General features: G+C 57.1%; 5 protein-coding genes across 5 annotated transcripts; 3 read left to right on the top strand and 2 right to left on the bottom strand.

Moving 5' to 3' along the window:
- Window positions 1-1,085: 1,085 nt before the first annotated feature.
- MKK02DRAFT_40578 (uncharacterized protein) lies at window positions 1,086-3,974 on the bottom strand (the record flags this gene model as incomplete). The annotated part of the gene is made up of 4 exons (XM_053091162.1): window positions 1,086-1,583; window positions 1,628-2,053; window positions 2,101-3,538; window positions 3,574-3,974. 4 exons carry the CDS (start codon window positions 3,972-3,974, stop codon window positions 1,086-1,088), a joined length of 2,763 nt encoding a protein of 920 aa, XP_052942050.1.
- A 675-nt stretch (window positions 3,975-4,649) lies between these two features.
- Window positions 4,650-6,956, top strand: MKK02DRAFT_40577 (uncharacterized protein; the record flags this gene model as incomplete). The annotated part of the gene is made up of 3 exons (XM_053091161.1): window positions 4,650-5,027; window positions 5,060-6,367; window positions 6,426-6,956. The coding sequence occupies 3 exons, from the start codon at window positions 4,650-4,652 to the stop codon at window positions 6,954-6,956; spliced, it is 2,217 nt and encodes a 738-aa protein (XP_052942049.1).
- Window positions 6,957-7,185: 229 nt separating this feature from the next.
- On the top strand, window positions 7,186-8,353 carry MKK02DRAFT_40576 (uncharacterized protein; the record flags this gene model as incomplete). The annotated part of the gene is made up of 3 exons (XM_053091160.1): window positions 7,186-7,319; window positions 7,421-7,977; window positions 8,028-8,353. The coding sequence occupies 3 exons, from the start codon at window positions 7,186-7,188 to the stop codon at window positions 8,351-8,353; spliced, it is 1,017 nt and encodes a 338-aa protein (XP_052942048.1).
- Window positions 8,354-8,515: 162 nt separating this feature from the next.
- Window positions 8,516-12,460, bottom strand: MKK02DRAFT_20663 (armadillo-type protein; the record flags this gene model as incomplete). Its single annotated transcript, XM_053086296.1, has 21 exons — window positions 8,516-8,691; window positions 8,743-8,798; window positions 8,856-8,919; window positions 8,970-9,009; window positions 9,056-9,475; window positions 9,520-9,694; window positions 9,739-9,845; window positions 9,888-10,010; window positions 10,059-10,149; window positions 10,193-10,251; window positions 10,297-10,477; window positions 10,526-10,679; window positions 10,724-10,832; window positions 10,878-11,032; window positions 11,078-11,173; window positions 11,209-11,494; window positions 11,545-11,617; window positions 11,665-12,017; window positions 12,064-12,136; window positions 12,181-12,295; window positions 12,346-12,460. The coding sequence occupies 21 exons, from the start codon at window positions 12,458-12,460 to the stop codon at window positions 8,516-8,518; spliced, it is 3,021 nt and encodes a 1,006-aa protein (XP_052942047.1).
- Window positions 12,461-12,795: 335 nt separating this feature from the next.
- MKK02DRAFT_20100 (tRNA methyltransferase complex GCD14 subunit-domain-containing protein) lies at window positions 12,796-14,656 on the top strand (the record flags this gene model as incomplete). The annotated part of the gene is made up of 7 exons (XM_053086195.1): window positions 12,796-12,849; window positions 12,901-13,008; window positions 13,059-13,327; window positions 13,372-13,466; window positions 13,512-13,661; window positions 13,707-14,386; window positions 14,537-14,656. 7 exons carry the CDS (start codon window positions 12,796-12,798, stop codon window positions 14,654-14,656), a joined length of 1,476 nt encoding a protein of 491 aa, XP_052942046.1.
- Window positions 14,657-14,806: the final 150 nt, after the last annotated feature.

Below are 14,806 nucleotides of genomic sequence, written 5' to 3'. Positions count from 1 at the left end.
ACCAGCGGCGAACCAAGCAAACCTCAAGCAACGGAAAGCGGGATAGAATAGGTTCCGCTAATACAAAAAAGAGGGCTCAGGGTGTTTCCTATCAAGGCTATTTAGTAATCAAGGGTAGATGTGTTTCAGGGTGGATAGCGTCAATGACGCAACCGCCTTGTCCCAGCTTGCACGCCTATTGTACCTGCTGCGGACGCGTTTCAGCTGCACAAAAGGGAAATAGGCTCGACCAATGGATGTGGCCGCGGCTGATGGCTGTTGGCCCAAGCCAAGTCCAAGCCTTTCAACCATACATCATCCCTGGCGAAGGAGCGGTCATAAACACTAGGCAAGGCAGGCGGACTGCTCCTCACCGTCATCGCTCACAGCTGACGTCGACTAATCTCGAAGGCCCACCTGGTGATGTGCCACTTTGCCACCCAACCTACTCACCCTTGCCACCGCCCAAGACGGGGCTGGTCACCTCTACTGCCTCAAAGGCATAACCCCCAATCTCCGATAGTCGCACTCGAGGAGGTCGCACACATGCGCCACCAACAGGTACTAACAGGGGTCCGCTCCCCAGTCCATCGGCCTCTCGACTCCGCCTCCCTGTCGACGACACTCCTATCCGGAACCCTCCGCCTATGCCACCTCCCCGTATAGCAATCTTTCTTCCGACGGTCCGAGTTGTGTCACCTCCCAGCACAACATCTCTCATCCAACAACTACTACCCATCTATCGGAAATCTACAATAACAACATCAATCGGAGGATCGGATCGGTGCCCTGACAGAAAAACAACAAAAAGAACCAAAAAAAATCTTTTTGCTTCTCAACATGCCTGAGACTCCGCTGAGAGCAGGCCAGCGTGTGGTGTCGAGGAGTTCTATCTGGGGTATTGGTCCCCCCTTACCCCCTGGTACTGGGCGGCTCGGCATCGGAGGCGTCTCGAGGTGCCGAGAGATTCCATGCCGTTCCAGCAATCATCATCAGCCGTTAGGCGGACTTTGCCACATCATCTAAAATGAACATCACATGCACCTGTACAACGTGTATCACTAAAGCTACAACTGCTACGTGTATAGACACAATGTAAATCTAGACTAGACCCAATCCGCAAGCCGCCACACCACCGGCAAGCGACTAACCACTCCTTTTACAATCCCTCGAACTATACCCCGCCGCATCTCAGCTTCAAACGCCCGGTCCTCGCTCGCTTGATCCCGCAGTACCACCTCCTTCCCACTCGGCACCAAATGCAGGTTGAAGCTAGGTATATACTTTCTAGCGGGGACCCAGAGCCAGCTCCGAGGCTCGCTCCAGGCGAGGTAGAGCTCGACGTGCGGGATGGTCAGCGAGAGCGGATCCGATCGGGATTGGCGAGCGATCCCAGCGAGGAGGGTGACGGCGAACTTGTCTTCGTCTGCGGGAGGAGGGGATGACGCAGTAGTCAAACGATAGGTCTGGCCGGGAGCGGATTTGCGGGGCGCGTAGGGAGGGATGTAGACTGTTCCGTCCGATGGCTGCGCATCCGCGGGGTTACTGATAAGCTCAGAAGGAATCTGCGCGGCCTCGACCTCATCGTCGGTAATCTCGTTGAGCTTTGGTGTCAACTTCGGCTCATTGACGTATGAATTTGACTCACAACAGTGTCCAAGCTGGATCGGGGTTTGCTCTCCGCAATCCCCGTCAATTCTAGCTCGGACCCCGCAGCATCCGCCTCCTCTCTCTCGACCGCCGCCGTCTCGACAACCTTGGCTTCCTGGTCCCCATCTTCCGCAGAGACCGACGCATCTTCTAATGGGACGGGACGATCGGCACCCGTAGCGGCGCTCGGATGCGGTGCAGGAGACGGGACAGCGGATGGTTCGGGCTCGGTTTCCGTCGCGTCATCATGATGCGAGTCCCGATCGTCGGTTGAGGTCTGATCGACTGCGAGGGGAGACAGAAGTCTGTCCGCCGCTGGCTCCGCTGGGGATTCGCCGATACTGCCGACCATACTGTGTACGCGCGGCTGTGCTGAGACGAGAACAGCGGATCGTGCCGACGCCGGCTGAACACGGACGGTAGTCTGAACGTGAGCGAGAATAACAGGAGAGGGAATGATACGCGACTTACTTCAGTCTTCGATACCGGGATTACTGCTGATCCGACCGGCACGTCTGACGATTGCACTGCTCGTGCCTCCTTCGCCCCTAACGCGGACATGTCCTCTATCGTCCCATTGTCCTGTCTGTCCGACTCCTGCTTCTCCTCCACCGACGCAACCGAAGATTTCGCCACTTCGTCTTCCTTGGACTCAGATGTCTGGCTCTTCTCGACCGGCTCCACTTCCTCCTCTGTCGACTGCTGCTTCTCCCCGATCGGAATATCTACAGTCTGCGCAGCCTGAAACTCTTCCGCTCCAACTCCTTCGCGAGAAGAAGGATCCCCACGTACAGGTCCGTCCGCGACTTCCTCCTCGCCACCTTTCCCCTCCAACTTGCCTCCCGGCATCTGCGCCTTAATCACACCCGCTTCTCCTGGCTGATCTACATCTGTCGCGCCGAGATCATCCCCGCCGGCTGCTCCGTCGGTGCTGCCGCCTCCGATGTCCTGCGCGTTGGGCGATATACGTCCAGAGGACGAGTCATCGACGGGCTGAAATGGTGTAAAGACCGGCGCACCAGCTTCCTTCGGAGACGGCTGCTCGATCGAGTTCCGGTAGAACAGCTTGTGGCCGCGCGTTGTGTCTGACTCAACGCTACCCTCTCTTGAACTGCCCGCTCGCTCCTCCCCTCGGGAAGGCGCCGTGGAGCGTTCCGATGTCCCGCCGCTATTATGGTCCAGGCCGGGAAGCGTGTCATCCGCGCCGAGCTGATCATGGCCAGCCGCTTCCCCCGACGCTTCTCCGCCCACCTGGATTACGCCCTTCTCCAACATGGAAGCCGCTGCCTTGTCATCCGCCGTGGTGTCCGCTGCAGCTTTGTCCGACTGGGCAACGTGCGAGAAGTACGAGCCCACGGATGGTCTGGCGGTCGGAAAGTGGATAGGCGGACCGAGGTCGCTCAGGTACGACATGGGTCTTGGTCGACTTCCCTCTCCGCCGCTGAAGGAATGGTATTTCCTCTCCCTCTCGCTCTCCTCCGATTCCCCCATGACCGTCGTCAAGGAGGACCGGGGTGACATGCTGGCCCTGGATTTGTGCGGTCGACCCAGACTCGACGTCTTGGTAGATACCGCTCGACCTGGAGGAGGCACGAACGAGACGACCCGACCAGATGTCGAGCGTACGACCGTGGGCTGCTGAAGCCTGGGCATCGAATTGGAGTTGGAAAGAGCCGACGGATTCGGCATGGATACGCGGGACGGCCGAGCGCTCTGAGGTGTCCGAGGCCCAGATATGTCGAAACGGTCCGGAGGAGTAGCGAAACCGGATGTACGCCCTGACCGTCTGCCGAGCGACGATGTGTGGAGCGAAGCGTTGTCCGAATCGGCGTTGTTGGCAAGTGTTGCGAGGATAGACGCCGATCCGAGCGGTGGCGATGACGACGACGTGCTGGATAAGGATCCGCTGCTGGCAAGTCAGTAAAGCCCTGCTCAATAGCCTACCTCATGGACCTGACCATCGTCAGACTATCCCTCGTAGCTGCCAGCTCCGCAGTGACTGTGGTCCTATCCACCTCTCCCGGCTGCCCCACTCGGCTCGTCTTCCTGCTCCTCTGCTCCCTTCCCCCAAATCCAAATATGTCCTCCGCGATCTCATGTCGAGGCATACCGTCGTAGCCGCCCCGATAGACCTCTGGCGTTCCAGGCAGACCAAAGATGTTGAAGCTCCTTGAATCGGACAGGCTTGGGCTTGCAGGCACCGCCGCGCCGAGGAAGAGTGAGGGCGGGCGCGAGGCGGTATGTATATTCTCACGAGGAGGAGAGGGTGAGAAGGGGCGGGAGGGATGAGAAGCGGTATCTTGTGCGGGTAGGGCGATGCTCTGCGGGGTCGTCGGTGCCGACATGGGAAGGTAGGGTATCAGGGGTATAGGTAGGTGAAAGATGTAGGCGTCGATAAGCGGACTGGCTATCTTGGATAGCCGCTTGCGGTCCGCGAGAGAGACACAATGTCTCAGTGTATGATAGTAACAGAGCGATCAGAGCAAAGGTACAAAGAAGAGGATGAAAAGTCGTGCCCAGAGACCTCATGGTCGTCATGCGGAGCCCCACACAACATCCTCATTCCGCATTCGGATAAATCTCCGGCGGCCCAGGCAAAGACAGCTGGGGCTGATACACCTATTCATACTCTATACCTCGTGTCAGCTCTCGACCGAGAGGGGTGAAGGGCTGACAATCAGCGAGCACCGTCGATTTCTGGTTCAGCCATGCGTTATGAAGAAACGTCAAGGGCCCTACTCGCCGGACCGGCGCTCCTAATCATTGACAGCCGGACGGGCGGACCCCAAGCGCTGTACAGCACTGCGATTGACCGACTGAGGCTCTATCATCTCTGATGAGCTGGCTAGAGACGGTGGATCACCACATCTCTGACTCTGCGCCAACGCACGCCCCCGAAGGACGGCTTGTGTGCACTAATTCAGCTATCGCCCGCTGTTCCTGGGACCTGGAGGCTGTCTCAATGTACTGATTCATCCTCGAAATAGTTTTTTGCTCTCTGCATCATGACAAGACTCATCATGAGGGATCAGTCTCAAACTACAGGTGCATGCCCTGCGCCCCAGACGGGCCCATCACCCTTCTCTCCTCACAATACCTGCGTTCAAGCCGAGCACTGGCTGACCTCAACCCGGCAGAGCATCCTCGACAAGGGCTGGGCGGATTACGGGAGGTGGGTCGACGGAGATGAAGAGCTACGCGCTCCTCTGTACCACCAGCCTTGGGATGCGGAGCGTATCGAGGAGTGGCACCGAGTCCGAAGCCTGATCTGGCATTCGCTCCCCGCCGAGCTCTCTCGTCAGCCAGAGGTCATCGCCATCGTCGGTCCGGACGCACCCCTCTGCTCAGACTTGCATCAAGTCTTGGAGCAGATACACGGTCGGCTGCTGTGGGAGCTAGTGAGTCCTGATACGTGCGTAGCTGACAGCAGAGTCCCAAGGAAGCTTCCTCGCGCTGCATGCACCAAAAGAATATCCATCCTCCTGGGGAGCCCGTCCGTCCTTTACCGCAACATCACGCCTCGCAACCGGTCGGTCTCGGCCTCGCTCGCACTTCCGGACGCATCATCGACACGCCGATCTCGCGGATCGTCGGCAGCACGGCGGTCGGGGCTATCTCATCAGCCATCGGTCTACCCCCACTTATCCCAAGTCGAGCTACGGAGGGGCGTGAAGCTCTCCATCCACATCCAGGACGTCGTCTGCTGCGCTCCAAAGCCGTATCGGGAGCAGCTCCGCAAGATCTTGGTCTCGGTCGGCGACGATCTCAATCCTGCTTGCCATACCTGCCCGCTCGGGAGCGGGACCTACAGTCCCTTCGCGTACTCCAGGCCGGTACGCGGGTCCTGCAGGAGATAGCGGACGGGTACGATCAGCGTCACTTCATCATCCCCGACATCCACCCCAGCCACCGCCTTCAGCTATGCGATGGCTCCTTCACGGCGGCCAAGCTCGTCCTCATGCTACACTGGAGCTCTCTCCACGACGACAACCTCATCCTCTCCTCCGAGGCATTCACTACCGTCCTACTGCGGCAATTCGGCCTTCTCCCGCCCGAGGAATCGGGGCTGCGTCAGCTCGCAGCTCTCAACCTTTTCCCCATCCAGGCCACCGCGCATTCGAAAGCGGATGATATCGCCTGCCCAAAAGTCGATGGGACGGAGCTGCCATACCCAGCAGTCTGCCTAGATCGGTTCAAAGCGGATCGGCTTGACATGATTGTCCAGTCCATCAAGACGGGCAACAGACAGATATTTGCCCTTTTTGGCAAGAAGAGGAACGAGGAGATCGTGGCGGGCGTCATGGACAGGTTGGGGGATTCTTACAGTCGGTACTCCTTCAAGGTGGCGGTACCGATGCTGCTGGACTGGGAGATGGGGATCGAGGGAGTCGGCTTGTCGGTGGTCAAGCAGTCCCTCCTCGGTCGGAATACTATCAAGGCGGACGAGCACATCATCCGGAATCCGGACTCGCTCTTCAGCATCGAGGAGCGGCTCGCTCATCATGCGGCGAATCGTCCTTCGGTCGGCATCGACTTTGACCTGATTGTTCAGGGTGGTGATATTCGGACGGTCCTCGTCCGGCCACCTCATCCTTCCTGCTGCGGTTACAGCAATACGTCTCGCCTCATCGCGCAAAGCCTAGACTTTACCTGCCAATTTCTGGCTGGTCTCCTGGACGGGTCTTTGCTGAATCGACCATCCTCTCCACCCGTGGTGCTCCACTTTCCCCACTCTACCGTCCGTGCTGCAGTGGCTGTGGACACCCAATTTCGGGGTGTTGCTGCTCTTCAGCCAGATTCCTCTAGGTACAAAGGCGCCCTCGTCGACCGACTTCGTATGGAAATCGGTCTTCACCCTGGGCCAGACAGTACCGCTACGCCTTTCGACCTGGCGAATTTACCAAGCTGCCTCCGGCATGACATCTTCCGTCATGGCGTCGCTGCGGTCGTCCCAACACCAAAGATCTCAACATTATCCTGGCGCGACGCCCCTCGTATCGCTCTCGCAAATCTCAGCTCCATATACGCGGACGAAAGAAAAGGAGCAAAAACACTGCGCCGGTCACGGCGGCATGGCCATGCGGACCAGAGCGGACCAGCGCAGTCGGCGCGCTCAAGCCTGGACTGGCGACTCGCGCCTTCACGTTCACGTCGACCCAGTCCCCTACGTACACGGCACGATCGCTGCTGGTCGGTTCCCGCTACGGGTGGAGACTGAAGGCGTTGCAGCGTATCAGGCGTTTCCTCTGGTGGAGGAGAAGCTGACGAGGGGAAGTAGCTGTAACACCAGGCAGCATGTCCATACCACGCAGGCAAGTACCACATAAATCAGGTTTAGTCTCAACATCTGCTATACATCTTCTAGACTCGCTTGTGGCACGAACAGAGAGTATGCTGAGGGGCCAAACATAGCGCTTGGACACCATCCTGTGCTTCTGTGTCCTTTCTGACGCACTGACCGCCGCCGCGTTAACCTTCGGACATCGTCTCGCCGCCCCAAGTGGCTGACATGCTGACCATTGCCTTTCATCCTCCAACACTACACGTTCTCCCACCATGCCGCGAGGATCAATATCCGGTACCCTCGCACCGCTACAGCTCGATCCGCAGTTTGGTATTGGGGACTTCTCGCTTGTATCTTCCGACAGGTATATCTTTCGAGTCTTCAGCGATGCTATCTTGAGCAAAGGGTAAGTGGGTCTCCATCCGCTGGGGTAACAAGAGACTACACTTTTCAGCGCCACTGATGGATGGTTTCCGTATGAGTCTGTCCCAAGGCTGACCCGCGCAGGAACACCGCTCTCTCCGGCGCCATCAACACCTGCCTCCTCATCCCCGACACGACCTCTTCCATCGAATTCGACCAGCCCTCGCCTGTCCTGCGCCACTTTTTGAACGCCTTCCTGCACTCGCGCATCCCCGCAGCCTCTTCCCTCCCTGCCGACACATACCAAGCCCTCATTCTCTTCGCTACCAGTCTCAAAGCTACGCCGGTCATCAACCTCCTCAAGCCCCTCCTGCCCGCATACCTAAAACGGAAGCGCGCCGACCCGTACAATATCTTTCGGTCCGCCATCGCCGTAGGAGACTGGCAGATCGCAGGCGAGGCGATGGCCAAGCAGTCCAAGGACTTTTACTGGATGCGCGACAAGTCCGTTAGAGGTCCGGGAGACTTGGCGTTGGGATGTAAAGTCGGGACGTTCGACGTCGACCCCGCGGGACTACCGTACCATTTCTGGATGGAGTTGCCGAAAAAGGTCACGTGGGCGATGGTCAGGGCTTGCGCAGAGAAGAAGGACTGGAAAGAGCGGGGCGAGAAGTTCACTCAGCTCATGATATACATCGAAAGTAAGCTCGAGGGATTGCGCGACCGAGAGTCCTCAAGCTGATGATGTCAGACCGGGACAAGATCTTCCCTCAGTACGTCGACATGGAGGACGACGACGACGCTGCGGATTCGACCCCGGACGCAGGGCCCGGCCCCGGTAGCTACGACTCTTCTTCCGACACCGACGAAGCAAGCGCTGCGATCGCTCCGCTAGCGTCTCAAATCATGTCGCAAGGCTCAGTCCTCAATTCGCCGCCCAATCTCGGCCGGTCCGCCCGAGTCCGTCTTCGCGTGCAAGAACCGCTCTTCTTACCTGCCGAGCCAGTAACACCAACCAGGGGCCGGGTGCTGAGTGATGACTCGTCCCAGGGCGCTGACCTGTTCAAGAGGAGGTAAGGTAGGGAGGGACCAAACAGCAGTGTCTTGTAAAATCTTGTAAGGGTATTCGAGTATTGAGTGATTCCATGAAATGGTATCAGCATCCATCAGAGCGTTCCGCTTCAGCTGCCACGCCCGTACCCCTCAGCATCGACATATCTATCTCTCTAGGCGCTATGCTTACGCCAAAAACTTCTCCAGACTCTTCCTCGCCCCCGCATCCGCCTTCTCCCAGTACGGTCCCAGACCGACCGCCTGGGTCCGTTGTAAGCAGTCGATAATGTACGCCTTGATCGGGATGGCAAAGGCGGGATCCGTGTCTTCCACCTGAAGTCGTCGAGCGCCTTCTGAGGTGCCTGAGACCATCAGCTTCGCCCCCAAGCACCGATGACGCGATAGAAACTCACCGTCTATCTCGGCCCATTCTGTCGAATGCTCGTCCTTCCAAGAGCGGACAGATGGTCTGACCGATCAGCTCAGGTCCTGACCATGACGGCGTGGCGCAGACTTGATAGCTTACTCTGTGCCGCCTCCATCCTCCTGAGACGCCTGTACTTCTCCTAAAACATCGAGGAAGATGTTCACTGCCCGTGTCAGCCATTGAAAACCACTTGTGTCCGAGCAGGAGACTCACTAAACTCCCCATCGAGCCGTTCCAAACATTGCTGATGTCCCTGCAAATCAGCCTTGCCCCCCAATCTCCCATCGAGCACAACTCACAGTGGTCAACAGCGACCCAGCAGCCATCGCAATAGCCTTCCGACTCCTCGCATCCGCGACATAATCAAAGTTCCGCCACATCGCATCTAGTGTCTCCTCTAGCGTCTTGTGCCCATCCCGATTCTCCATCCTCGCTATCTCCGCCACCATCTGCAAGAAGACTGCCGGGTCGGACATCGCTAGGCGCGCGAGCACTTCCAGGTGCGCGGCGAGCACAAGACCCGCCGCCTTGTCGTCTTCCAGCGCGTGTAGGGTGAAGGTGAAGAGACCTGAGGTGATTAGGAGGGGAGCGAGGATGGCGATGGGGGCGGTCCGAACGAGGAGGGCGAGGGTGGAGAGGAGGCGTTTGGAATTGTCGACATTGCGCTTGGCCCATGTCAAGCCTGTTTGTAGGGCGGTGCAGATTGCCGCACCATGCAGCTATTATCTTAGCCTAGTCGAGTACAATCATCAATACGGCTCACCTGCAGAATCCCAGGCGCGTCGAGGAGGATATACGAGTCCAATAGCTTGAGGAAGGACATCATCAAGTCGAAATTGCTCTCCAAACCAACAGTGAGACCAGGCAACAGGCGTATTAAGCCAGTCTCGCGAGTTGGCTGATACAGTGAAGTGCAGTTATACATACCTGCCTGCCATCTGCCATGTCAGCTCATGCCTCTCGCATCGGCGCTGCCACTGACAGGTCGATCCCATCCTCCTCGAAAAAGTCCTTCGCGGGCGACTGCAGACTCTCCTCGATGAGCGGAATGACCAGCTCCATCAGATTACCGGATGATCCCTTGGCAGCCTGCCCGTCAGCGCAGATCAAGTCAGCATATCGAAAACTCACCTTGACGATGTTGGTCGTAAGGGTAACCAAAGACGCTTTGAAGAGCCATTCCCCTTCTAAACCGCCAGCGCCATGCCAGAGTCCGGGAATAGCCTGAGCTAATGTTGGGAGGTATGGCATGATCTGCCTTGTAAGTTACCGTGTATCACATCTGGATCCGGATCAACTTACTTTTCCCTCGACGCGTTCAATGACAACGCTGATGGTCTCGTTGAGATACCTCTTGCCGCCAAGTGTCGAAGCTTCGCCCATGAGGTTGATGCTGCTGATGAGCCCCGTTTAAGACATCTTAGAGGTATGCTTACAGCTGAGTCACAGTCTGTTCCAGATACGGCTCGAAATATACAATCTCCAATTCCCACAACTAAAGCATTAGCTAAGCCGGAAGCTGTCTCGGGTGGCTACTTACATCGACACACTCCTTGATGGCGATAGCTGAGCTGAGCCGTACGGCCATATCGCTAGCCTCTCCGCGCTCCGCAATGAGGTGAATGAGGGTCTGCCAAACTATCGGGAGTTTCGCGCACTCTTCATCGGACGAGACCCATTGACCGATAAGCCAGGCAAGGCGTCGTTTCAGTATCCGATGCCTTCAAGGTCAGCTGCTGCTCAGGGGGGCCTTTCAGAGCTTAGCTCACAGTGGTATTCCTTGAGTAAGCCACGACGAGGTGTGGGTAAGGAAGGCATTGAAGTCGAGACCGCCATATGTGCTCAAAGATCGACTGAGACGGCCAAGAGCGCAGTAGACGGCTTCCCGGCGAAGGATCGCTCGAAGATCGTCCGGTGGCAACGCTACCTGGTCAGCTGGGCGCCTAAGGTAGGATTTGGGTACTCACTCTCAGCCTGGTGGAACACCTTGAGCATTTCAGGCTCCATGACTTTCTGCTCGGCCGGAAAGGACCGACAAGCATTGTTGAGGGCCATAAGGACCCTTTCCGCGCAGGGCTAGATCCGTCAGCTGCGCCCTCAGATCGGGGTGACTTAGCTTACGCGGAACTCAAACTGCCAGGCCTCCTCATCTACGCTCTCCGAGATCAGCCATTCCTCTGGCTCGTCCTCCAGCCCCTCGAGGTCGGTCGATGTCAGCGGTAAGAGCTTGTCGATGAGGAGATGTAGGGCCGACAGAACGAAATCGCGAGTAAAGACTGGTCGTCAGTTCAAGTCGCCTAATGAATTGAAACGTGACTAACTAGCCGGATGTTCAGCTGAAAGTATAGGCAGAATATCCTTGAACAGCAGCATGCCCAGCAGGAGGAAGCGTTTAGGGTATGCAACGTCATCCGTATCTGCCTATCAGTTTTCGACCGGCACCTAGACTCACCTTCATTCGCGACAGCTCCATCACTTCCAGCCACCACGCCTCCCACCTCGCCCCACCACCATCCTATTCCCGATGTCACACCCTCCATTGCGCAGAATCGTTTTGGATCAATCCCAATCATCGTTCTCCACCACTTCCCAGTAGCACGCAAGTGCTTGAGCAACGAATGGAGTAACTTCGCTCTGTCAGCGCCGGCGGGAGGGCTATCAGCGTTGTAGATGACGCGAAGGCGGTGGGCGTGGAGTATGGGAGCGTGGGCAGCGGTGTGCTGGACGAGTCCTTGTATCTAGACTATCAGCTACTGTCCGAAGGGTACACACTTGATGGCAAACTTACACGTTGGATCCCCTCGGGCATCTGTAGGTTCTGAGCCTTGCTCCAATGCCATTGACCGAACCGAGCGAGGATTCTGGACGATCAGTAACGACATTCAGTAGTCTGTCCGCGCAGACCTACTTGAAGGCATATCGACCCGCTTCGCTGATCACCCAATCATCCAGACCATTCCTCTCCCTTTCAGACCAGATACCCAGCATCCTCCCTACCGGTTCTGCGAATGTATCCTCCAGCATCCGCATTACCTCCTGGCCCGAAGCGATCTTGACCGAGCGCCATTCCTTGACGAGGGCGTTAATGGTCCATACGGTATTGAGGAGGACAGTAGCGGTGGAAGAAGATGTTCCAGAGGCTGTGAGTTGGGAGAGCGAAGTGAGGAGCGGATTGAGCAGGAGCTGAGGGAGGTTGGGAAAGATGCGAGGGAGTTCGATACGCGAGACAGAGACCAGGAGTGAGAGCTGAGGGCGAGCGATCTGCCGCGTCAGGTGCGGCCGGATTTCAATGATGGAAGACTTCTACCTGAAAGTCTTCCTCCTCCAGAAAGGAGAAAAGACGCTGCCTCGCATCTGGCTTGCGAGCTTCCGGTACAAGGCTGGCATATTAGCTCGAGCCCAGGCAGTAGTGTGCAGAACTTACGTCTTGACTCTCCACTTGGTCTTCAGCTCCCGGCCTGATATGATGGAAGCCAGCAGACGTTCTGGCTGTGACAGAGTGCGGTCCGCAGCAAGCTCCTGTAGAGCTAGGAAGAACTCTGAAAAGGGATAAGCTGGGAGTATTGGCGGTCGGATGACCAGAACTTACCGGGCTCCTTGTACAGGTCTCTCAGTGTCTGCTGGTCTGACGCATAGCTCTGATTGGAAGTCGGGTATGAGACCGAGTGGACGAGGCCTCTTAGACCTTGAGCTGACCCGTTCATCATAGATAGATGTATGGGAGATGTCAAAGAGGTAGAGTTGACTTTCTTTGCCCTCATCCAGCGCGACTCTCTTCCGATGGAAACTCTGAAACACTATCACATTCCTCAGTCTCAGAGAAATCCACGTCACCCGCACCCAGCCCAGCCCGAGCTCACTGCTAATTTCAGCAATACTGTCTGTATCACCTCTTCTCATAGCCTAGCAAGCAGCCTTCCTCAGTGTCATTCAGTCGAACGCTCATCGTCTGATCCCAGCAAATTAATACTGGCGAAAGAATCGGCCCGACAGCCAATCAGCTGTCTAACCCCCAACCCGACCGACCATCTGCTTCAAGATGTTCCACTCAAAAGTCCACATAGAGGAAGGGGATCTAGTCATCCTGTACATGGTGAGTGGGACCTTCTTCATCTCTGTCTGGACGACTATCTGACAGCCACAGGTACGGGACGACATGACTGCCATCACCATCAAGAAGGGCCAGGTCTTGCACAACAAATTCGGACGATACCGCCATGAAGACATGATCGGTATGAAGTACGGCTCCAAGGTGGGTCTGAGAGGCTCTTATCATTCCAATCTTTTAGCTGAAACTGGCAGATGCACTCCCCTCCCCCTCAGTCAGGCTACGTCTACCTCCTCCGCCCTACACCAGAACTATGGACATTATCCCTCCCACATCGGACGCAGATCCTATACATGACCGATATCGCATACATCATCATGCGCCTGGGCGTGCGTGTCGGTGGGAAGGTCATTGAAGCGGGAACGGGCAGTGGGAGCATGACGCATTCGCTGTCAAGAGCTGTAGGCAAGAAGGGGCAGGTGGGGAGTTACGAGTACCATGCTCCAAGATGCGAGAAGGCGAGGTAAGTCTGGCTGCTCTTTGTAAAGTTTATGTGCTGATCTTCAGAGCGGAGTTTGAGGAGCACGGCTTGACCAATGTCCAATTACAACATCGGAACGTCTGTAAGGACGGCTTTGGTGATATCGAGAATGTGGAATCAGGTGAGCAGGATTACCGAATCTGACTTAATCAAGCTGATCTGCTAGTCTTCCTTGACCTGCCCGCACCATGGGAAGCAATACCACACGCTATCAAAGTGCTTCGGCCTGACGTTATTACCAAAATCTGCTGCTTCTCGCCATGTCTTGAGCAGGTCCTGAAGACCGTTTCGACACTACGGGAATACGGCTTCTCGGGTGCGTCTGCCCTTTTGGACCCAATGGCGCCGGGCTGATGATCAGATATATCCACCCAAGAGGTCCTCACTCGCACACACGAATTACAACCCCCACCCCTCCCCGGCTCAAACCACCTCCGCTCCATCGACGACATTGTCATCGGCCTCCACGCGCACGAGAAGAAGAAGGAAGAACGGCGCTTGTTACAGATGAAAACGGCGCGGGAGAAGGCGGCGCGGATAAGAGAAGAGCGAGCGAGAGCTGAGGATCCAGAAGGTACGGGAGTGGCGGCGGCGCTGGCAGAGATGCTGAACGAGGAGCTGGCGAAGGATACGGTGAACGCGGGTGCAGAGGCAGAGACTGGGGCGGCAGTGGAGCAGGGAAAGAAGCGGAAAGCGGACGAGGCGAGCGCGGTGTCAGAGGCGGTACCGGCAAAGCGGACCAAGGCGGACGCGACAGCATCCGAAGCGGACCTTTTGCTCGCTGTCAGCAACGCACCTGCGCCTGTGCCCAATGCGTTGTCGGAGGAGGAGACACCCGCCGCTTCATCCAGTAAACCCCAGTCGCCCAGATCCTCTCTACCCGAGAATACCCTATCATCACAAGTCCTCCTTCGCGTCTCACCGGAAATGCGCGGTCATACTTCCTACCTCACATTTGCGACATTCTACCCCGCTGCCGTCCGGGAGGCAATGGCGAACCAGGGAGGATCATCGACCAAGCCGGCATCACCGGCGGCAACGGTGGAGAAGGAACCGAAGGCGCCGAAAAAGCCCAAGGAGCCAAAGGAGCCAAAGGAGAACGCGGCGGCTGGGCCCAGTAAGAAGAAGAAGTCGACGGTGGCTCCTCCTCCACAAGCGGGGGCGGGGGCGCTGGAAACACCTGCTACTGAGGAGGCCGCAGTGGCAGCTACGCAAACGACGGAGACTGAGACGGAATACGGGGACCCGACGCTGGACAATATAGTGGGGACGTTGACCGAGGAGGAGCTCATTGCCTTCATGGGGGCATGAGCTGCTCTTGGCGGTCGAGGAGGCGTGCGGATGCATCCTCGTTGCTTGTGTCGTTGCACAGACGTCCGATACCGGCACAATCCGGTGAGGGCAAGTAGATGAGGTCAGAGTCCTGTAAGGGTTCTCGGGCTTGTGGCAACACGCATCACC

This window comes from Dioszegia hungarica (genome assembly GCF_025882075.1).
Source record: "Dioszegia hungarica strain PDD-24b-2 chromosome Unknown MKK02contig_25, whole genome shotgun sequence".
Classification (NCBI taxonomy): domain Eukaryota; kingdom Fungi; phylum Basidiomycota; class Tremellomycetes; order Tremellales; family Bulleribasidiaceae; genus Dioszegia; species Dioszegia hungarica.
This window is presented reverse-complemented; position numbering and strand designations above follow the sequence as displayed.